Source organism: Cydia strobilella, chromosome 27, assembly GCF_947568885.1.
Source record: "Cydia strobilella chromosome 27, ilCydStro3.1, whole genome shotgun sequence".
Classification (NCBI taxonomy): domain Eukaryota; kingdom Metazoa; phylum Arthropoda; class Insecta; order Lepidoptera; family Tortricidae; genus Cydia; species Cydia strobilella.
In genome coordinates this window covers 1,518,397-1,542,605 of record NC_086067.1, presented here as the reverse complement: position 1 = coordinate 1,542,605, position 24,209 = coordinate 1,518,397, and the positions used below count along the sequence as shown (strand labels likewise).

Below are 24,209 nucleotides of genomic sequence, written 5' to 3'. Positions count from 1 at the left end.
AGTTGAACATTATTATATGGAGCAGATCTGCTACGAAGCATACCAAAGTTTAAGCTGTTAGCAAATGGTAGATACTTTTGACGTGTAATGTGATCAGCTACTTTTGATGCTGGCTAAACACAAAATTAACGTCATCAATACATCAATTTGAGCATTACATACTTACAGGTAACAAGGACTTGATACAATGACACAAAACTAAATTACCCTTAAAACTTAATATTTACAGAATACTACAGGTAAAGCAGACGGCCATTTTGTTCACACGAAGCACGGTGACCATGGCTTGAAGGTAACTAGGATATTGTATTCTTATTTTACTTATTTCACACATAGCCGTGTTTCAATATATTTAGGATTGTAACTAGAAGTTTCAACTGATTTTTAAATTATTTTAGATTTTTATAAAATTTTGAAAAGTTTAATTATTTAACATGGTTTAGAAATATAGTAAAAGTAACCAAACGAGAATTATTAACTAAATTTTTCACCCAAATTTCTTGTTTTATTTATTAAGTGACAAAATTAGAAAAAATATTTATACTTATGATTAGTTTTTCATATTGTTAGAGTATCCATAACAGATTGTAAGCCCATATAATAACAGGTTATGGGCCATGTTCTTTGAATTCAGTTGGGTGAATCAACTTTTTCTTGTCACTCGTTGCCATGGTTACGTTCTCCTGGGTCACTCTTAAAACCCCGATTTTATGGTAATTAAATTAATCAAACATGCATTTTTGTGGTAGATATAAGGCCTTTCCACTGAGCTACCACTAATAAGCACGTTTGTGGATCGTTATACAACATTCCGTCTAACAATCCGTGCTAATATTGTCCCCTGACTGACGGTACACAATAACAACAAGAAATAGTTGATTCACCCAGTTGTCGTTAACTTATCAGCTAGTGGGACTAGCAGAGGTTAGGTGGAGATGGGCTCAGGGGTGACGGTGGGGGTGGACGAGAAGAGGGGGGTAAACCACCCGCTGAGCCAGTACAGCATCAGCGCCCAGAAGCACACGCGGAACATCACGTCCACGCACCACATGCTGAAACAAAAATTATTAATTAATTACTTTTTATAATGAAACACAATAAAAAAAAAGAAAAAGTGTGTGCGTGTAATCTTTACGCGCGATTGAAGTAAAACTTCTTACACGATGACGTTTATCGCTATGTTGGCACTGAAGTGTGTGCGTGTGTCACTAGTGAGCGTTACTTCCGTCAGAAAAATCTAAGTTACCCTCTAGTCGCGCCTAAAGAAGTTTTACTTCAAAAATTAGAAATAATATACTACTAGGGAACATATCAAATTATTTTATTCAATATTTTTTGATTTGTTTTGATTTTTGGGTGGTCTAAAATAGTGGTCAGGCGTAAGCTGAAGACGCGGGTTCCCGCCTCGGCCACCGGTGGACTTGGTCACTTTTTCTTTAGTGTATGATATCTATTTCAGTTTGGCGTCGAGACCCTTGGCCCGTGGGGTCCGAACGCGTCTTCATTATTTAATTAATTGGCTAAAATTAATTGGCTGTAATTTTGACATTTTAGTAATACGCTAGATTTAAGAGCACTAGAATATTAGTTGTAAGTACTTACTCTAAATGCGTACCGTTGCATGCTTTCTTTTAATATTTAGGTACTTTAAATTTTGCATGCCTGTTTCTGGTGGAATGTGTGTGACCACGATATATTTTTTATAACATCTCTTGTACCACATTTTTAAGCAAAATAAAAAATATTCTATATTCTATTCTATTCTATTCTATATTCTAAAAGAATAATAGACGTCACCGGTGATTGTAGAGCTTGGCAGCTTCCTCGCACAAAGAGTAAGCATTGCGATACAGCGAGGAAATGCTGCCAGCATCTACGGCACCATGCCGCAGGGGAATAGTTTTTAGTTATTTATTTTAAGATTAGTTTTATTTATTTTTAGTTTTAGTAAACATTTATTTACATACAAGATATATACAGTGGTACTACTACTTTTAGTTTTAGTTTTCATAATCATAATCTTTATTGTCTGTGAGAAATGGGTACATTGCACAGTAATTACTAATGTAACAATTTTAGGTTTTTTGAGTTTTATAAGTTAGTTATTTAATTTAGAGGTAAAAATGTATATGCGTTTGGAAAAAATATAATTCGGTTATTACTTTTTGTTAATACAGTACCCCAAGAGATTTACTGTAAGAGATCCCTCAGACATAAGACTGCCTGTTGTTTTACTTCTCTGTTTTTTTATCTTGTTTATATTGTTCTTTTGAAATAAAGTTAGTCATAGTCATAATGTTGAGATAGTATCAATAAAATAACTAATATGACAGGAGAACAAGGAGGGTAATTTAATCGTATTTAATTTTATTTGTATCCAAAATATTTCATTCTAATTGGTCACTATACACAACAGATTGACAAATCGCACAGCTAGCACAACACAACTTACACTTTCATGTGTCTCCTGGCAGCTGGGAGGGTGTCATCTGTCTCCTTCAAGATGTAGCGACGAGCTGACAGGATGCAGTCCTCGAAGTATCGCGAGATATCCAGACCTGCACTCACACACACACATTACATAGAGTAGGGTAGGAAACAGTGGCTCAGCTTAAACAGTGGCTCAGTCGCCCCAATATCGCCTCTACCTATCGTGTTGGAATTAGGTTGAGTGAGCCACTGTAACTGGCTATTACGTATTGGAACGGGGTATGATTATTTTATTGACAATTGAAGTATTATCATTATTTTTTGTTATTATTGTTCTAATGTTTAATGAAACCCAATTTCAATTGCACATATTTCTGACATATCTATTGTAAATAATAATATTAATAATGTAAATTACGCATCCATGACAATGTATGATTAATACAAATAAAAAATATGAATATGAATATGAATATGAATATTTTTTTCCGAGCCACTGTTTCCTACCCTACCCTACACACATTACACACACATTACATTAGATTGACATTTGGTTTAAAGAAACCGACACGAACTTAGCGCATTCAACAGAAAAAAAGCAATGTACACTTGTACAGACGAGGAAATTTATTCTTTAGCTGTTTACAGTTCACTTTACATTGGACAGTTCTTAGCATAAGTATGTATAACCAAATTTACTTGAACCGCAAATTGCTAAAGAATAAATTTTCTCGACCGTACATATGTTTCTACATGAGTTCGTCAGGTCGAAGCTTGCTAGCTAGAACAATTGCTAATTCTTCCTAGCTAGCAAGTATGTAAGTGTTAAAGAGAGGAAATTCATAAATACTATTCTTTGTCTGTTGCTCCCCTTTATAAGGGCATTTTCACTTAAGCGTACCATTTTATTTCGAAAATCCAACAACTTTTGGATTATTTCTACTCAGAATCACAAGAAATATCGATTTAAAAAGTTAAAAATATGTCCCAAAAAATTACAGTTTTGTAACGCATATCCGCATACATTTTGTATGGACCGTTACAAAACTGACACCCAAAATTTGTATGAAAAACCGGGGAGACTTTTTTTCCTTGTCTCATTCAATAGTACTCGTGATGCTGAGTCTAAATAACCCAAAAGTTGATGGTTTCTCGAAAAAAAGGATATGGGTACCATTTTTTCTAAAAAAAACCCTTATAAACGGGACGTAATCGTGTCTATTTTCAGTCAGCGCAGCGTAAACATCTCATATCGTCGGCCTAAATCGCAAACCTCGTAACTCAATTTGACCAAATTTTACAGGAGGCACAAAAAACTTAATTACCAAAAATTTTGCATGAAGACTTACTTAGTATTTTTTTTAGATAATGTTAAATTAAATTTAGCCATCAGATTGTTAAAACCATTTTTTTTTAAATCACCTGAACCTGGAAAATTTGGAGTTACTAGTTTTTCTTCAAAATTTCTAGAAAGCTAATCAGGAGTTAAGAGTTTTGCTATTAAAATCCGTAAAAATAGAGGATAATCTTTTGATCTCAACAAGGTAATTGTGGATTAAAAAAAATAACTTGCAAATTAAAAAATATTTATTAAACTTAAAAACAGAAAAGCCTCCTCTGGCTTCCCACGTTAAAGTGGGAGTACAGAATTGCAGCGAGTCGGTAGTAGGATCCCATGGTTTGGGTAGCCAGAATCATAGGGGGCAAATGCTTGTCAACTTCCTCGAGAGAGGGGCTTTTCTTGATGAATTCGTTCTTCAACCATTCTAGGGCATTTATTTGTATGATGAGCACAGAATAGATACTAAATTTGTTCCTGAGTCATGGGTGTTTTCTATGTATTTAAGTATTTATATATTATATATATCGTTGTCTGAGTACCCATAACACAAGCCTCCTTGGGCTTACCGTGGGACTTTGTCAATCTGTGTAAGATTGTCCTATAATATTTATTTATTTATTCAAGAAATAGCCCCAAAGAAACATGGAAGTGGACGTGATGGAGCCCAGAGACTATGACAAAAAATGAGATCACAAAAAGCATATTATTATATATTCAGAGACGTCTCAGTGATCAACAGGTTCAACACCGGTAGTGATCATCGACTTGTTAGAGGCTCTCTGAATACAACCATAAGCTCGAACGTGTCCGTTTGATAAGTCCAGGCTCCGACATCCGGCCTAGGCTGCTCCAAACCATGGTAGGATCTAAAGCATTTCAGTCGAACCTGGAGAACCGATTCGCTGCCGTGGAAAGCACAAATGCCGTTGACATAAACCAGACCCTCAAAAATGTGGTTGGAATGCTCAGGAAAGAAGGTATGAGATCTTGCGAAGTACAGCGTAAAGCCGGGAGGTCGAAGCTTTCAGAGGAAACCCTCAGGCTCATAATGGAACGATGGGAAAGACCCACCTGCCAAGTTGCAGAAGAAGAAGGAAGGGAGGGAAGGTGGAAGAAGTCTTCACAGCGACGGGCTCTAAACAAGAAGATCGGCAAACTAGTACGACGTGACTTCCGGTTCCAATACACGCTTCATTGAGCAAGCAATCGGGGGTCAAAAGTTTTTGTCCAGTCCCTTGGAAGAAGCCACCTGACGAAGCTGACCACAACTGATGGGGCTGTTGTATCCTCCCGGTCGGGGATTCTCTCTGAAATCAAATCCTTATATAGCCTACGCTTCGCACGCATCTCAGTCAGATCCCGAAATGAGGATTCTAGAGCCACATTGATCCACACACATTTTATGCGGCAAAGCTTCTGGTTTATGACGAGCGGTTCTCATCACGATGAGCCGATTTCGTGGCTTGAAAAGCGATTTTATTGTGTCCACAAGGTGCCTCCAGAGGCAAGCTCTTGAATCTAGTTACCGGCAGAAAACCACGTAACTAATCTTCATGAGTAAAGATCCAGGCGAAGCAAACCTCGTATGTCCATGGCACGCAACCAAAGGACATTTTCAATAGTCTAATGTGTTTAAATATGATAAATATCAATCAAGAATAAACAATCAGTAAAATCGTAGAACCTTATACACATACCTGTTATTCAGCACCCGTTTTCCTCCTAAATATTTACGCAAAACTGACGAGCAGTCACAACGCCATCGCAAACTGTACTGATGGGAGTGGCGGCGGGGGGAGATACGAGGTATTTCTTTTACAAAAATGGCGGTCGGGAGTTGCGAGGTTTTCTATTTTGCTTTTTAAACGTAAACGGTTTATTTTTGGTATTTAAGAGTTTTGCCGTTAGATGGGTTCAGAATAGTACTATCTAAAAGTGTCAAAACATGATTTTCAAAAAAAATGGAGTTACGAGGTATGCGATTTAGGCCGACGATATATGATGCCATTGTTCGAGAGGACAGAGCAAGGCAAAGACAATTGATTTGACTTACATGTGTCCTACCTAACACTGTTTCTTGCATTAGTACTGCTCCAATAAACTTACCAATGGCATCCACTTTGTAGTCCTGTCGCTCGCGCGGGTTGAGGTCTTTTCTCAGCGTCTGCGCGATGTCAGATTGGAAGTCCCACTGGTTGTTGGTGTAGTATTCGAACACCTCGAAACCTTTGTTGATACGCCTTTGCACGCGACACAGCCTGTGAATAGTGAATGAACGATAAAGCATGTTATCGGACTTAAAGCGGGTTTCACCACGAATATAATTAAGTTAGGACACAAATCAGGCTAAATGATGATTAGATAGATAGATAGATAAACCATTTATTCGTTTGCCACAATACACACATATTAAAACAGAAGAAACACAGGAGATACAAAAAAGCAACATTAAGATAAAAAAAACAAAACTTAAAAAAATAAACCGTAGAATTGCTGTGTGCGTTGCAGCAAAACAAAAGGGTGATTCACGATACAACAGTCCAGTGGTGGCAGCATGGTTGCATTTTTTACACCTGTCACTATGCCTGTCACTTTCTTACTTACATACTTGTTGGAATGTGACAGGCAGTGACAGGCGATAAAAATGCGACTGTGCCCGCAGGTCGAGCCGTCCGTTATATCGTTTTACATGATAGGTGATCGGTGTAAATAAAGTGTCTGACGCCTCAGCCCGGACCCGAACCGTTCTAGTGTTAATATATACTCAGCAATAAATCATTTCAGGTTCAAACTGAGGATGTAGGTACTTTTACAATCCGACATCACTGACAGCTTAATCCAAGAGTACATACACAGGCTTGTAGCCGAGGACGAAGAGAAGACAGTCCACCAACATAGCGGGCAGCCAGTGGAATAACACCATACAGATGTTGTGATGCAGCCTTGAGTGCTTCATCGAGCCACCAGGGTACCTGCAAGAAATAATTAATTATTGTAATGATTGTCAGATTATCATTAGTCATAACTCTGAAACCGTTAACATTTCAGGATTTTCGTGAGGTTATCCTAGTAGATAGGTTAGGTTAGGTTTGTTTTAAGGCAATCCTGAAAGTTACACGTTTCAAAATATTTATCAGTACGGTTTTTACTCACTATTATTTTTAGTCGCTTTTGGCGACATGTTTCGGATTCTTTGGGAATCCATCCTCAGTGTCCGCGGCGGTTGTACGTCGTGCACTGCCCGCGCCGCCCGCCTCGTCGCTCGTTGCGCACGCGCTGATGGGGCGGGGGCGGGGGGCAGTGCACGACGAACAACCGCCGCGGACACTCGTGCCTGAGGATGGATTCCCAAAGAATCCGAAACATGTCGCCAAAAGCGACTAAAAATAATAGTGAGTAAAAACCGTACTGATAAATATTTTGAAATATGTCTCACGATAGTTTAAGTGCGATTAGTTACACGTTTCTGAGAAAAACCAAATTATGACTAACGAAAATTCGGAAAAACAATGCATTATGACTTAAAACTTTATGAGAAACAATAGAGACCCACCAATAACACTTGGCTAGAAGTGATATTAAAAAAATGGCATTCGTGACTCTCTTTGGTACATTTCAATTTGTAAACAAGATGTTTGGTAGTTAAAAGTTATACAGCGTAAACGTTCCATGTATTGATGAATATGTATGTCATCATCATCATCATCATATATTGTAGTGTTAGACTCTTGTCGGTGGAGCGATTTCTATGTATGTCGGTCCTCTGCCTACTCCTTTGTCCACGTTTTGCCAATATGTACGAGTATGTAAAGATTCGGTTACCTTTCACATGTGTGTGATGAATGGTGGTGGTCAAAGATCGTGGGTTCTTATTTCGGTTGTGTCGTGTAGAGCAGAAAACATATTTTTGGAAAAATTGGTTGCAGTGGAAAAACTGGCATCGGCTAGTAAAAAAAAACCGGCCAAGTGCGAGTCGGACTCGCGCACCGAGGGTTCCGTACATTACACAGTTTAAACAATGTATTTTTTATGTGAATCGTGAGTGAAAGGTAAATTGCGGTTTACGATTTATGACGTATTAAAAAAAAAACTACTTACTAGATCTCGTTCAAACCTATTTTCGGTGGAAGTTTGCATGGTAATGTACATCATATTTTTTTTTTAGTTTTATCACTTATTTTAGAAGTTACAGGGGGGGGGGGACACATTTTACCACTTTGGAAGTGTCTCTCGCGCAAACTATTCAGTTTAGAAAAAAATGATATTAGAAACCTCAATATCATTTTTGAAGACCTATTCATAGACACGTATGGGTTCGATGAAAAAAAAAATTCGAGTTTCTGTTCTAAGTATGGGGAACCCCCAAAATTAATTGTTTTTGTTTTTCTATTTTTGTGTGAAAATCTTAATGCGGTTCACAGAATACATCTACTTACCAAGTTTCAAAAGTATAGTTCTTATAGTTTCGGAAAGAAGTGGCTGTGACATACGGACGGACATACAGACAGACAGACATGACGAATCCATAAGGGCTCCGTTTTTTGCCATTTGGCTACGGAACCCTAAAAATGGTGTTCTTAAAGACGATTTTACGTCCGGTGCCGATATTTTTCAGGTACAGTGACGTAAGCGTTCGTAGGCTACGGTGTCCACTTACCAGGCGACTCCATTAAGCGGCACTCGGTTCATGATGATCTCTCGCCCAGCGTCGATCATCTCTGACCACGTGACTTTGATCTCTGCTGATGATGTGAAGTTCACTATGTTCACGTTCTTGACGCTGTCAATTTTATCACATAAATAAGTAAATATTAATGATGTTAGTTTTAGTCTTTTGAAAGGTGTGACAAAAATACTAATGTGTCATACTAGTAACTAAGAGGAAATGCAAAAAAAAATATAGACGCAAAAAATTAATTGTTTTTACCACACCAGCTCAAAAAGGATCTCTTTATTCTTCAAAAACTGAGAAAGTTGCATGTTGTTTTATCCACAAGAGTGATTTAGAATAATAAATATTAAATAGCATTTAACTATTTGGATTTAATTTGTATTGTTTTACAATTATTATTTTGCTTATGTTGTTGTAGTGAAAAGTTTTGAGTTTCACTCGGTAGCAAAGTTTGTCTAACCCTTGGAACACTTGCATCGCTCATGATTCCACTTTTAGAATCTTTCGCATGCTCGGTTATCAATATTAGAATAAGGAATTAAACAACAACTTTGCCCCTTATAAAATAACTATTGAGTGGAGGATCACTTACTGATTATTATTGACGGGACTTGATCGCGTAAAATAAGTTTTAAATCCAGTCCAGTCCAGGTTTGAGCCAGTCTTCTCCGAGACCACGGGGACAACGCCGTCCTCAAAACGTCGGAGGTAAATTTAAAACTTATTTTACGCGATTAAGTCCCGTCGTTGTGAATAATAATGAGTAAAAAAAAGTGAAAGTTTAAATCAGCACTTACTGATTTTCGATGAATTCCCAGGCGCAAATCATGATGCCGTTGATAAACACGTCGACTGGCAAGTAGTCAGCGTAGCTGTTGCTCTTGCAATACATGGATCTGATGACGCCTTTACCAGCCCCTGAAACACGACATCATCAAGTTATGGACAGATCACCACAAGAGCATAGATGGTGACTGGCAATATGAAAGATATGGGGGATAAATAACCTCACGGTGACAAAGTCACGTTACAAAATCACATACGTTCCTACTGTTCCTAGCGCAGTCTCTGTTACGCTGTGACTGAAACGGCTCTTATCGGGCTCAGTCGGGAGTGTTCGGAAGTCACGTTGAAATAACAGTGTTACAAAAAAAACGTTCATTACAGGACCGTGGCGTGTCACAAATATCATGCAGTGACACGGCTAATAGGCATGACAGAGTCACGATGACTTTTCACTGTGACTTTTTTGGAACGGGATCGTCAGTCACTGATATCAAAATGCAACGCTTTTCCCCATGTCTAGAAAGAGGTTATCCTATATTAAATCACATTTACAAACGGGTCTATCGCGAATTTATTTTGTTACCTTTATTTACCGACGTTTCGACACAGGTTTCACTGGTCGTGGTCGCGGCTAACTGACGTCCCAGCAAAATGTCAAAACAGAGATTTGTGTGACTACCCCACGAATAGTGCATTTAAAGTTTGAGGGTGACATCACATTTAAATGTTATATGAGGTTATCCTAGAGCTTGTTTGCAATGATTTAAGCCTTGACAATCAGACGATGAAGAATTTAACCTTTCGTATGTGTGGTGGTCAAACATCGTGGCTTCAAACCTCGGTAGTGCTGTATAGAGCAGAAAAATCGTTTTCGAAATAAATGCAAAATGATGATTCGATCCTTATCATACACAGACAAGGTTCATAAACTGGGACAACGGTAGAAAGATGATAAAGAGAGATCCAAAGTGTGTCTTACCAATGAGCAATCCAGTGGGCCCGTTAATGTTGTCCGTCCAGCCGGGGATTGGCTCTTGCCAGATCGGGATCACTGAAAACAGATACACACAAATCAGTATAGAAGAAAATGCTCTAGCAAGTTATTTGTAAGGAAGTTTCTCAAAAACCCGGCTTGAAATCCTATAACAGTGTCAACTACTGTAAACTTATTCAACATTGCCTGCCGTGCCAAACAGTGATTCTCTATCAAATAGCTGTGAGGCATTCCACGAGAATGTCGCTAACGACACGCCATTCTTTTAGTACTTATAAAAATGCTGAGAAAGCGATTTTTTAGACCGCGGGCCAGGAACAGATTTCATGACCAATCGCCTCCCGGGCGAAAACTCGTATAGTGGTTAACGGCTATGTATGATGAACCCTCGTGAACGTCAGCTGCCGCTCCGTTGGTGGGTTGAGGAATGGCAGCAAATAAAGTCTATAAATTTTTTTTTGTCATCGCCTCCCGCTTGATACTTTGTCAGATGATAGTTCAGATGCTATTGTAAATAAACAAAATCGTCAGCCGATTGTATCGCTGTGGAAAGACCGTCAGCTGGTCACATGAACATGTAAAAAAGAAAATTATTTTCAGTCATCGGCGTCATCGCCTCCCGTTTGATACTTTGTTAGATGATAGTTTAGATGCTATTGTTAATAAAACAAATCGTCAGCCGGTTGTATCGCGGTGGAAAGACCGTGTTACGCGCTTCGGTGGCTGCCATTCCTCAACCCACCAACGGAGCGGCAGCTGACGTTCACGAGGGTTCATCATACATAGCCGTTAACCGCTATACGAGTTTTCGCCCGGGAGGCGATGACTGACGAAATTTGCGCCTGGCTCGCGGTCCATTTGGTCTGGTAATGTTTCATGACTTGGTTAACAAATTGGCAGTATATTTTAGAGCTTTACGCATTTGTTTGAGGTATCTGTCATACAAGGCAAAGCATTTCGTAAGTGACATTGTTGTGGAGTGCCCCTACAGCTAGGAATTTAGAATTTATAATAGTAATAGTTTTAGAATCCATGATAGTGGTAAGATTGTTTTCTGCCAGTCTGAAACTTCCTAAGGACTATGTACTAGGTGCGTTTAAGGAATACATACCGATAGAGGGCCGAAGCACGACGGCTCGGATCTCATTCATAGCCTCAACGACTAGCGCTTCACCAAGTGCCTTCGTGAACGCGTAGGAGTTGGGCAGCTTCTGGAGTAACCTGTGTACATTATGCAATTAATGTAGTCATTGGTGTACGAGATATAAGCATCATAGGTTTAATAACACTTGCTTGCCGTTGCAATCGGAACAGGACTACGTGGGCCAACTGGCATCAGACGACGGCAAGGGACTGAAACGGTGCCTGTAAGCGAGTGATCTTAATACAGTGTAGGTCATCACAGGCGTTTGCGTCTATTGCAGACGATTTATGCATTGCTGTTTAGACAGCGGGTTTGAAGACAGTGTAGGTACCTATGACATAATGACATGCATACACATCCTTTCTCCATTTACACATGTCTAAGGTTAGACCACGAAAAGTCTGCACAGCACACGCAGTGCCAGTGTTATTTATACGTCATAATTTCATAGGTTTGTCGTTTAAAATAACAGCTGTCAAAATCTGTGCAAAATTTTCTTGGTTTAACTCGAAGTACTTAAATATCTATTTGGTGAGGGTCTACAGGAGGAGGGTAGGGCTTATCTTCTACGGTTTTAGCAGATGGAACTTACATGGGCGTTACAGCGGCTACTGTCGCTTCATCTATCCACACCGTGGACTGGATGATCTGGTGAGGGTCTGCAGGTGGAGGGTAGGGTTATTCTTCTGGAATGTTGTAGCAGATGATACTCACATGGGCGTCACAGCGGCTACTGTCGCTTCATCTATCCACACCATGGATTGGATGATCTGGTGAGGGTCTGCAGGTGGAGGGTAGGGTTATTCTTCTGGAATGTTGTAGCAGATGATACTCACATGGGCGTCACAGCGGCTACTGTCGCTTCATCTATCCACACCATGGACTGGATGATCTGGTGGGGGTCTGCAGGTGGAGGGTAGGGTTATTCTTCTGGAATGTTGTAGCAGATGATACTCACATGGGCGTCACAGCGGCTACTGTCGCTTCATCTATCCACACCGTGGTCTGGATGATCTGGTGAGGGTCTGCAGGTGGAGGGTAGGGTTATTCTTCTGGAATGTTGTAGCAGATGATACTCACATGGGCGTCACAGCGGCTACTGTCGCTTCATCCATCCACTCCATCGACTAGATGATCTGGTGAGGGTCTGCAGAAGGAGGGTAGGGTTTTTCTTCTAGAAATCTCTAATATTTGGTACTCACATGGGCGTTACAGCGGCTACTGCCGCTTCATCCATCCACTCCGTGGACTGGATGATCTGGTGAGGGTCTGCAGGTGGAGGGTAGGGTTTTTCTTCTGGAATGTTCTAGCAGATGATACTCACATAGGCGTCACAGCGGCCACTGCCGCTTCATCCATCCACTCCATGGACTGAATGATCTGGTGAGGGTCTGCAGGGGGAGGGTAGGGTTTTTCTTCTAAAAGCTTTTCATGGAGGTGGCAGTAGGCGGTGGAGATGTGGATCAGCAGCTGTAAGACACACAAAGAATTCAATAAAATATAACAATAGGTTTCAAGTGTTCACAACATAACATCAAAATAGAGTCGAACGAAAGAATTAATCTATTTGTTTTATTGTTGATTGCCGCAGAACTTTATTTCAAGATCCGTCACTTCAATATAATTTGTGTTAAAAGCGCCACGTTTAGTTTAACATCAATAATTGAGGATGTTCTTTGTTTCGGTATCGGAAATAAATTCATAAATTAAATTCGCAGAAACAATCAAAAAACCCCTAGTCAAATGTAATAGCAATTGAACTTACCTGCAGATGCTTGCACTCCTTGGCGAGCTGCACGACCAGCTTGGTTCCGCGCACGTTCAGCAATACGGCTTTCTTCAGCTCCTCGTCAAATCTGAAAGATAACTCACTATATCATCAAGTACCCTATATTTTAATATATGTTGTCGAAAACATCTTTATTGGTCTTTATTTAATGTTCATGAATGTTGACGGATGAATACGTAGGTATTTAAAATGTGGATACGATAAGGATCGGATTGATAGTTAAAGAGTAAGAGATAAGTTAAAGTGGAAGGCAAGATCTTTGTTCATGGCGAATATACTGGTCTGTATGACGGTCAGCAGGCCTCAGGCTTGGGGCCCACTGATTACCAGTCGGCCGGACGATATCATCAGCCTATCAGTTGTTCGGAACTGTCAAATTTTTGTTCTAACTGACAAGATGATATCGTCCGGCGGACTGATAATCAGAGGGCCCTCTAGTATAGTTCAGAAGCTCCTGACATAAGTGTCATCTTATTCAAGATAGGCTGGACTAAGTTAAAAATTATTAGGACTAAAACCAGACTGATTCTTTTACTGATGGAAGTCTTACAGTACCTGATGGTAGCCGCAGCATGTATGATAATGTCAGTCTCTTCAAAGATCCTCTGACGGTCAGCAGGGATCAGTTCGAGGTCTGGTTCACTGGCGTCTCCTGAGATGAGAATCATCTTACCAGAGTCTGAGGGGAACAAGGTCTGGCATCTTTTGAGGAATGGTATTTAATTATGATTTTACCTGATAGTACTCGTAGCAGCAGTATGTATGATAATGTCAGTCTCTTCAAGGATCCTCTGACGGCCAGCAGGGCTCAGGCCGAGGTCTGGTTGGCTGGCGTCTCCTGAGATGAGAATCATCTTACCAGAGTCTGAGTGAAACAAGGTCTGACACCTTTTGAGGAATGGTATTTAATTATGATTTTACCTGATAGTAGCAGCAGCATGTATGATAATGTCAGTCTCTGCAAGGATCGTCTGACGGTCAGCAGGGCTCAGGCCGAGGTCTGGTTCGCTGGCGTCTCCTGAGATGAGGGTCATCTTGTCAAGGAGAGGCTGGACGCCACCCCGCATGGTACGGAGTTTTTCGAACAACTGGAAGATAATATGTTCATGTTAAATTGTGCGAGATGATTGGGAATATATCTAATAACGTTTAAAACAGAAAAAAACGGTCCAGCCGTTTACGAAAGATCTGAAAACCTTATGGACCCGGGCATGTCCTTAAACTACGTCCAAAAGAGAGGTATGGGCAGTAGGCTCTGTGAATGTCATCTCGCTTTGTGTGGTAGGATACAGCACAGCGGATGTCATTCCAGATCTAGAGCAGAGCCCAACTAGGGAAGTACCTCCACCTTACAAAAAACCGCAACCAAATAACCCTACTCATAGTGTTGTGTTCCTGCCGGTGAGTAAGGTTGCCAAAGCTCAACGAGGAAGAGGAGTGTTAGGGTCGGCAACGCGCATGTTGCTTTGGAGTTGCAGCCGTACATAGGCTACGGAATCGGCTTAACATCAGGCGGGCCGTATGCTTGTTTGTCAACGACGTAGTATTTAAAAAAAACTCGAAAAATTAAAACAACAAGGATTGAAAACCTCTTCTTTATAAATCGGAACTGACAATAGATTATTGACTTACAATTGTTAGGTCTAATGTCTTAACCTATTCTATACTCTATTGTCTACGGTTTGTGCAATAGGTATTGTTAATGACATTGTAGCATTACCATAATACTTATTAGGCCCAACTTACAACAGTTTATATGGGGCAATTTTCTATGAAAAGGGACCTTATTGCCGATGGCGCTTACGCCGCACAGCGTCGCGCGGCATTGTATTTATATCGGAGCATCGTTTATAATGGCGTAAGCGCCATCGACAATAAAGTCCCTTTTTATAGGAAATACCACATATTAAGTGCGAGTTTACATTTGCTACTAAACACAAAGTTATTTGAAATTCGCGCCTAAGAGGCATTATCAGCTGATATCGTTTTGAGACTGAACACAACCGTTGTTAAAAATCCTAGTTCTAAACTTGTCGCAAAAGAAAGGCATTTTTCAGCAGCAGCGTTTGTTTAAATTATCAACAACATGCAGCTGTAAAAAAAATACATAGTATTTTTGGGTCAAACTATACACATAACATGACTTGGCCGACCCGACATACTGTCCGCGCGCTAATTCCGTGCACGGCTGAGGAATGTTATAATGTTGGGCGTCATGACATAGTGTTGGTGACTGGTGTCATTTTCCGCACGCCCCCCCACTTCCTCGACCTCCGAATGCACGGAATGTGCGCGCAGACAGTAGGTTACATTTTTACCGACTTTCAAAGGCGTAGGTTCTGTACAAGAAACCCGTCAAATTAGTTTTTTAATCGTTTAACTTATTACTCAACCAATATCAGGTTTCGACAAACGAGTTGAGCACATATGTGTCAGGAAGGTGGTCGTGCCATTCTGCACGGTGCTTGCGAAACGACGGCGGCATTCTATGAAAAGGATTTACGCGTTTGGAATTTCATTAAAAAAAAAACCGGCCAAGTGCGAGTCGGACTTTTACGGACATTACGGAAAAAAACAGCAAAAAAAATCACGTTTGTTGTATGGGAGCCCCATTTAAATATTTATATTATTCTGTTTTTAGTATTTGTTGTTATAGCGGCATCAGAAATACATCATCTGTGAAAATTTCAACCGTCTAGCTATCACGGTTCATGAGATACAGCCTGGTGACAGACGGACAGACGGACGGACAGACGGACAGCGGAGTCTTAGTAATAGGGTCCCGTTTTTACCCTTTGGGTACGGAACCCTAAAAATTACAAGAAAAATATCGGTTACTAGTAGCTTTTATTGACTAGTGTCTTTTTTAGCGGCATGGTTGTGACTATATTTACTTAAAAAACACAAATCTAAAATAAATAAATTTAATTGAAATAATTGCATTTGTTCTCAAATTGTATACCCAGTAACATAAAGGGATTCGCCTCGGAATAAGAGACTATATTACGCTAAAAACCCCGTAATTATATCACTAAACTACATCTTTCCTATGGAGCTCTAAAGTTAGACAATCTTATGACTGGTTATTTAAGATCATAGAGTAACTTATACTAGAGCGGTACTGTCATAGTAAATTTTGTAACCACAGTAAATTCACTGCCATCTATCGACACACTTTAAAACTAAAAATGAAGATTTATAAAAATAAGATAAAATGTATTTAAATATGGATAAATGATTTTTTTTATTTGCATTAATTATTTTTATGATTTTGACCCATGTTCTTTCACTGATATGCGTTAAAATTGTTAAATAACAAACGAAACCGTCAACGCCATCTATACGACAGTAGGCCCAAGCTAGTAGCGCCCTCTGATCGAGAATCAAATTTTCTTGATTTTCGAGGCACGTTTTTTTCTTAGACTGTATCCATCTATTACGGAGTTAGATCTATCTTTGTTTAAGATGAATGATCTCAAATATCGGTTATTTATCGTGTATATCAAGGTTTCTACAGGATGGCCCAAGAATACGTTAACAATATTTTATAAAGTGGATTCTTATTGTTGATAATTTTAAAAAAGGTTTGCATTTGTATGTCAAAGGCAAAGAAGAATATATTATACGTTTTGTACAATATATTCTTCTTTAAGTTAAGTGACTTAAAATTTTATGATTGTAGTTTTAATTTTTAATGACATTTTGTAAAAAATGTGTAAGTAAGTTAGAAAATTATTCCACATTTTATTATCAACGTATTTCTGGGCCACAATGTCTAATTAGGTATGTTTAATAAATAATGTAGTCCTATTCTCTCGATCGTAGTGCACCTAACTACCGAAGACACCAAACACAGTGCGGCGTCTCGGCAGACCCCGAAGGATTGATTGATGTATTTCGAAAATATTGGCTTAATACATACATACATATAATCACGCCTATTTCCCGGAGGGGTAGGCAGAGACCACGGATTTCCACTTGCTACGATCCTGACATACCTCTTTCGCTTCCTTCACTTTCATAACATTCCTCATACACGCTCGCCGGTTTAGGGTGCTCTTGACCTGGCCTTTCTTCAGGATTGGCTTAATATTACCGTTAAATGGGGTGAGTAGGCGCAAAACTGACATTCAAACCTCGATAACATTTTATTTTTACATATGCAAACTGAATGGTGTATATAATAAGTGTTCCGGACGTTTGTATTTTAGTTTTTATTTTATTTTGGGTAGTTACATTTCATAACTTTGATGATAAACAGAAAATTCCACCTCACCCCGTAGTCCCTCGTAATGGGGGTGAGATGGGATTTCATACAAAGGTGATTTTGGAAGATTTTTGGATCGATTTTTATTTTATTTTGAGTATTGCTATCATCATCATCATCATCATGTCAGCCGATAGATGTCCACTGCTGGACATAGGCCTCCCCCAAGGCCCGCCACTCCGACCGATCCTGTGCCGCTCGCAACCACCGATTGCTATAGCTCCATTTTAAATTGGAATACATTATTTTTGTAGCAATAGCCTTAAAATCGCATCATCATCTCTTCTCTCCCCATTCATAACCCAACTCTCCCCGTGAACCCTACTCACCCCATTTTACGGTACCACCAAATTTCATCTATTTCATTAACAATCGCAAGTAATACAGTAAGTACAGTAAGTTATACAACACTAACACGAATAGAACGTGAATCTCCGGCCGCAAAATATCCGCTTGCGTGATCTAATTTAAAAACGTGTGGGCGCAACCATCACACGACCTCCACAAACTCAAGGTCGGCAAATTTGGTCAAGCCGCTTGACCAACCGATTGGGCAAGCCGGAGTATGGGCGCGCCAAGGCTGCGGCCGTGGCACACTGATCATGGTACACAATAGTACACATGTTCATCTGACGATTATTAACTTTCTGCAACATCAATAAATCCTACCAAGTGTAAAGAATCAAGTCCCCGGTCCCCGGCAAGCTCGGCCGAATTGCACCTTCCCATACAAACGTAGTTCCGCTCTCATTTTAAAACTACGTGTTGGATTGTAATGAAACTTTGCATATACAATGACATGAGGTATATCTAGGTCTAGCTCCAGTTTATAATACAAACGAAATAGAGCAAAAACAAGTTTTGTATGAAAAACTTAAATTCGCTGTATTTTTTTGACTATGGTATCTGAAGCTACATAAACTAATTACAGACATAGATATGCCTTATCCTATTGTAAGTACAAAGTTTCATAGCAATCTAGCTAGTCCTTTAAAAATGAGAGCAGAACTACGTTTGTATGGAGAACCGAGCTTGCCGGGGACTCTTAAATCAATTGAACAAAAAAAGTCAAGTGCGTGTCAGACTCAAGATAAGGTCTTTTCTGTCATGCAGCCAGAAAAGACCTTTAAATTGTTTTTGAACAGCAAAAATTTGGGGCATTTTCTATGAAAAGGGACCTTATTGTCGATGGCGCTTACGCCGCACAGCATCGCGCGGCATTTTATTTATATCGGAGCATCGTTTATAATGGCGTAAGCGCCATCGACAATAAGGTCCCTTTTTATAGAAAATACCACCTTTAGCGTTCATTTGGAGACTGAAAATGTTTCACTCGGGAGCAAAGTGTGTTTAACCCCCGCAAAGCTCAAGATTCCACTATTCGAACCCCTCGCTACGCCCGTATATCAATTTTGAAACCTTTCTCTTGCTCGGGTATCAATAGCACGAGAATTTAAAAAACATCAACCCCTTGTAAAACAAATAACTAGGTACGGTATTATTCAAGGGCCTGACACTCTTTAATAGAGAAAGATAGTCTTATTGCGATTCATATGAGAGGAAAGAGAAAATAGTGCCATGCTTTGTCCTTATCACCGACCGGGTGGCATCATAGGTGATGGCGAAATACCGAAATTTATAAGTGAAAGAGAAAAAAATCCTATGCTGCCCAAATTTTATATGAATATTCTTTCCTCTTACCCCCGGTCGCTCGGTGGCGCGTCTATAACTGCTTGTATATACCATAGAGTAACTTATACTAGAGCGGTACTGTCATAGTAAATTTTGTAACCCCAGTAAATTCACTGCCATCTGTCGACACACTTTAAAACTAAAAATGAAGATTTATAAAAATACGATAGAATGTATTTAAATATAGATAAATGATTCTTTTTATTTGAATTCATTATTTTTATGATTTTGACCCATGTTCTTTCACTGATATGCGTTAAAATTGTTAAATAACAAACGAAACCGTCAACGCCATCTATACGACTGTAGGCCAAAACTAGTAGCGCCCTCTGAACGAGAATCAAATTTTCTTGATTTTCGAGGCACGTTTTTTCCTTAGACTGTATCCATCTATTACGGAGTTATATCTATCTTTGTATATACTATGTCTATGGTATTATTCGATAAACGAAGTATATTTCATAATGACATTTCGAAAATTTCGACTCGTTTATAAAGCTATCAAAAGGAGGTCAAGAATAACATTTCGATTATTATAACCTAGACTAGTTAGAAACACGTGTGTTACCTACCTTTTAAAAAAAAATTTGTAATGCGAATAAAGTTAGATCCTCATTATCATGGAGACTATATAAAGGAGCCAAATCTCTATGTATCAAAAGTGTCCATAAAAAATAGTAATTAGGCGGCGCCACCATACACCGAAATACTACCAAAAACAACCTACGTAATTTGGTCGGGTTATTTGTTGGTTCATGTTATACTCATGTCCCAGACCCTAACTAGCGCCACCGGAGAGATTAGGAACCATTATTTAAAGCTGAAAGCGGTCACTTTTGCAACAATCCTGCCATAAGAGATTGGCATCCTTTTCTATACCATCCATACTCATTATGTTATGTAAGTTACATTACATATGTTAGTAACGAAGCACGCCGAAAGATAAAATCTAGGCCTATATCAAGGCTAGGCTATGTTCCTAGGTCTTTTGGGGGCAATGGCTTATAGGCTATAGCCAAAGATTAATAAATAGTTACTACGTAACAGATGCATCATTCCCATACAAAAGCGAAAATACCTACGCTATAATAGCCTACAAAATCTTAATAATAATACCTGCTTCTCAGGACGAGAAAAAATGTACCATAAGTACGCGCACAAAGAGTCAAGACTGCGTTGCCCGCCGTGCGAGTCACGTGCCAACGCGTCATCGTAAGAATGCGCTAGGTTTGTACCTATGATGATTATTGTAACAAAACGAATGTCAACCACATTTTTTATTAGTCGATCAAATATTTAAAAACAACACTTATAATACCTGACTCAAAAAACTTCTTAATTTACGATTTAACTACGTTCAAAGAAATAAATGGTGACAAAATTCATAGATTTAAAATTGGTATTTTCACCTTTCTTCGTCTCTCGGCAATGAAAAAACTACAAATTTTCCTTTGTTTTTTGACTACTGCACAATAATTACGTGGTTTCGGCATTTCGAAGCGTAAGCGCGGGAAACGTGCGGTGCGAGCGCTCAGGCGGGCGTTCGGCGGCCCTCTGTCGGTTGTATCGTCGACGATACGCCGAGCGGTAGGCATATAGCGCGTGGCCTTGAGCGAGTGACGGTGGCCTGCTATAGCCAACGCGACGTAAGAATTGAAATTTGACAGTATAAATTGATCCTTCTGTGTATGAAGCTAAGGCTATCCGTTAAGGGACGCTAACGCAAAACTCATTTTTAGGGTTCCGTACCCAAAGGGTAAAAACGGGACCCTATTATTAAGACTCCACTGTCCGTCTGTCCGCCTATCTGTCACCAGGCTGTATCTCATGAACCGTGATAGCTAGACAGTTGAACTTTTCACAGATGATGTATTTCTGTTGCCGCTATAACAACAAATACTAAAAAGTGCGGAACCCTCAGTGCGCGAGACCGACTCGCACTTGGCCGGTTTTTTATATTGATAATTTATAGATAGATAGATAGATAAAAACTAATCTATATTTGCAAGGGTAAATTCTAAATTCCAAACAAAAACATAAAAAGTCATAGTTGGTTCTATAGAAAAAAGCCCGGTTTCACGCGCCCTTTTCCTAAGATAGCAAATATCTGCCTTGAGACCTTTTATAACAAGCGAAACATCCTAAAGGGGCCCACTGACTATCAGTCCGCCGGACGATATCGACCTTTCAGTTAGAACAAAAATTTGACAGTTCCGAACAACTGACAGGCCGATATCGTCCGGCGCATGGAGACTGTATAAAGGAGCCAAATCTCTATGTATGAAAAGTGTCCATGAAAAAACAGTAATTAGGCGGCGCCACCATACACCGAAATACTACCAAAAACAACCTACGTAATTTGGTCGGGTTATTTGTTACCTTATATGGTTCATATTATACTCATGTCCCAGAGCCTAACTAGCGCCACCGGAGAGATTTGGAACTATTATTTAAAGCTGAAAGCGGTCACTTTTGTAACAATTCTGCCATAAGAGATTGGCATCCTTTCTATACCATCCATAGTCCGGCGGACTGATAGTCAGAGGGCCCCACAGGTTGCGGTCACAGATAATAACCACTACGTTTACGTTGAAGTTGAATGAGATGTGTGGTTTCGTCTGAAAATGTCAACCGCAGTTGCAACATTCTCAGGGGCACCGGTAAAGTCGGTTAAGTGGTCGGTTGTGGTTACCCATCATTCACTAGAAATGCCTACACTATCAGCAACACTGTATTCATAAGCAATTCACGGGTCAACCGGGCCAGAGCTTCCAGCGCTTCGTTTTCTATGGAAAGCATCACGTGATCACCTGTCATGTCATAGAAAAGTAAGCGCAGGAAGCTCCGGCCCGGTCACGGCCCGGTCTAACGTGAGTCATCCTTTAACTGTCCCATATTTGAGGACCTAGCGCGAACACCGAAGTTCGAAAATTGTGCCAGTTTCTCTGTCACTCTAATTACTGCTTAATTGGAGTAAAAGAGGAAGATGCCCGCAATTTGCAAACTTCGTTGTTTGCGGTATGCCTTCTGATAATAAAAAATACTCACAGGATCGTTGAGCGTGTCCTCCATGCGCTGGCGAGGCGTCTTGCCTTTCTTCTGCCGCACCAGCAGCAGGATCTGCTTGATGTCGGGACACTTCCTGGAAACACCAACACATTAAATATTAGACCCTGCTGAGAACTACCACAATCGTTGATCAGACACAAGATAAATGTGGTATTTCCTATAAAAGGGACCTTATTGTCGATGGCGCTTACGCCATTATAAACGATGCTCCGATATAAAAACAATGCCGCGCGACGCTGTGCGGCGTAAGCGCCATCGACAATAAGTTCCGTTTTCATAGAAAATGCCCCAAATATATAAAGCTTTTGTGAAATTGAATGATGATTGGTTCAGTAATAATTCAAGAATGTAGACTGGGCATTAGCCCAGTCTACATTCTTCCTGTAGGAAATTATTCCTGTACTCAATATAATATGTTTCTTTAAAAAGCAAGTTTTTGTTTCGGAGCGGTTGCTGAAGGTGGCCACATACCTGAGAAGCATCTCGACCAGAACCTTGCCCATGAAGCCGGTGCCGCCGGTGACGAACACGGAGCGGTTGCTGAAGGTGTCCACATACCAGAGAAGCTTATCGACCAGAACCTTGCCCATGAAGCCGGAGCCGCCGGTGACGAACACGGAGCGGTTGCTGAAGGTGGCCACATACCTGAGCAGCTTCTCGACCAGAACCTTGCCCATGAAGCCGGTGCCGCCGGTGACGAACACGGAGCGGTTGCTGAAGGAGGTTACATACCTGAGCAGCTTCTCGACCAGAACCTTGCCCATGAAGCCGGTGCCGCCGGTGACGAACACGGAGCGGTTGCTGAAGGTGGCCGCGATGCGGTCCGGCATCGCTGCCAGCTCCTCCGCCGAGTATGTCTTCTCCATGTCTGCAAATAAATACATAAGGATTAGGAGTCATTCGCAAGGATGATGATCTATAGAGCTATTTTGGATACCTCGATAAGACCTAGGTAGGTATTCACGGTCCGATGGTTATTTTTTCAATGAAACTATTTTTGTCTTATTTTATTTTTATAAAGAACTACTTTAAGTGTGCCTTTCGTTTTCATTAAGCCTACGTTCGCAAAAGCAGATAGATACATTTAATTACGACTAGACTTGCCAATGTGCCGCCGAAAGTTTCCAAAATAACTAAATAAAAAAATAAAAAAAAATATTTTCACTTGGAATTTTTTTGTAATATTTTATATTTTTGTACAGGAAACGAAACATTCCATTTCCAAAATGAAATTTGCCTGTTTCCCTGTGATTTTTTTCTGAAATGTCCGTGAATTTTTCCAACTTTGTGGAAATTTATCAGCAAATTGCACAATGCACATGTGTATGACAAGTAGGTACCTTGTATAAAAAGTTAAGGTACCTAAATTGATAGAACTTCATTGTTATTACCAAGAAAACATTAAAATTAACCTTGTACTCGTACCTACAGCGAACCGTGATCAATGATTATGCATAAACCACTTCTATTAAGTCTTTTTGTCTGACGCAACAATTTTTAATTCAATTGCACTTGGGAATATAACGTCGAAAGTCATCAAAATAAGTGGGTTTTTTTTTGAGTTTTTATTTATGAAAAGTTAAATAACATAATAATTATAAACTAATAATATATATCAACCTAAAACTGCCATACAAATACAAAAACAAATTATTTTTTTTTAATCTTTATTAAAGAGCTTTATCGCTTAGCGATTATGTCGCTCCATATAGTCATCATACAATCACACTCACTTACGATTACTAAGGCCTATATTTACTAGCTTAAACAGTGCTCTGGCCTCGTCCGACAATGGAGAAGCCAGGGCACTATTGCAGCCACCAACATTGTTAAAAATATTAAATGTTTATTTCATAGAATATGGTACAAAGATGGTCAAGTTACAATAAGTGCGCCATATTCTGCCTCTATCGGCGTAGAAATATTAAAATAAACTAATTAAAACTAAAAAACCTAACTTAAAAATAAATACTAAAAACTTACAACTAAGTGTTTCTTATATTTACTTTCCTGTGTTAAGGTCA

At 39.7% G+C, this 24,209-nt stretch overlaps 1 protein-coding gene across 1 annotated transcript; it reads right to left on the bottom strand.

The window, feature by feature from the left end:
* Positions 1-884: 884 nt before the first annotated feature.
* Positions 885-23,060, bottom strand: LOC134753662 (fatty acyl-CoA reductase 1-like). The gene is made up of 13 exons (XM_063689604.1): positions 22,918-23,060; positions 22,165-22,258; positions 14,079-14,245; positions 13,134-13,224; positions 12,693-12,838; positions 11,336-11,445; positions 10,210-10,281; positions 9,242-9,362; positions 8,430-8,552; positions 6,625-6,744; positions 5,879-6,030; positions 2,453-2,558; positions 885-1,052 (listed from the first exon to the last, which is right to left on the bottom strand). The coding sequence occupies exons 1-13, from the start codon at positions 23,049-23,051 to the stop codon at positions 926-928; spliced, it is 1,563 nt and encodes a 520-aa protein (XP_063545674.1). The 5' UTR covers positions 23,052-23,060; the 3' UTR covers positions 885-925.
* Between the last annotated feature and the right edge of the window lie 1,149 nt (positions 23,061-24,209).

Coding starts and splice junctions, on each gene's coding strand:
- LOC134753662 (XM_063689604.1), bottom strand. CDS start 23,051: ATGGAGAAGACATACTCGGCGGAGGAGCTGGCAGCGATGCCGGACCGC. Junction 10,282..11,335: donor CGTGCTTCGGCCCTCTATCG/GTATGTATTCCT, acceptor ATCTGTTTTCAG/TGATCCCGATCTGGCAAGAG. Junction 9,363..10,209: donor GCCCACTGGATTGCTCATTG/GTAAGACACACT, acceptor GTCGTGTTTCAG/GGGCTGGTAAAGGCGTCATC.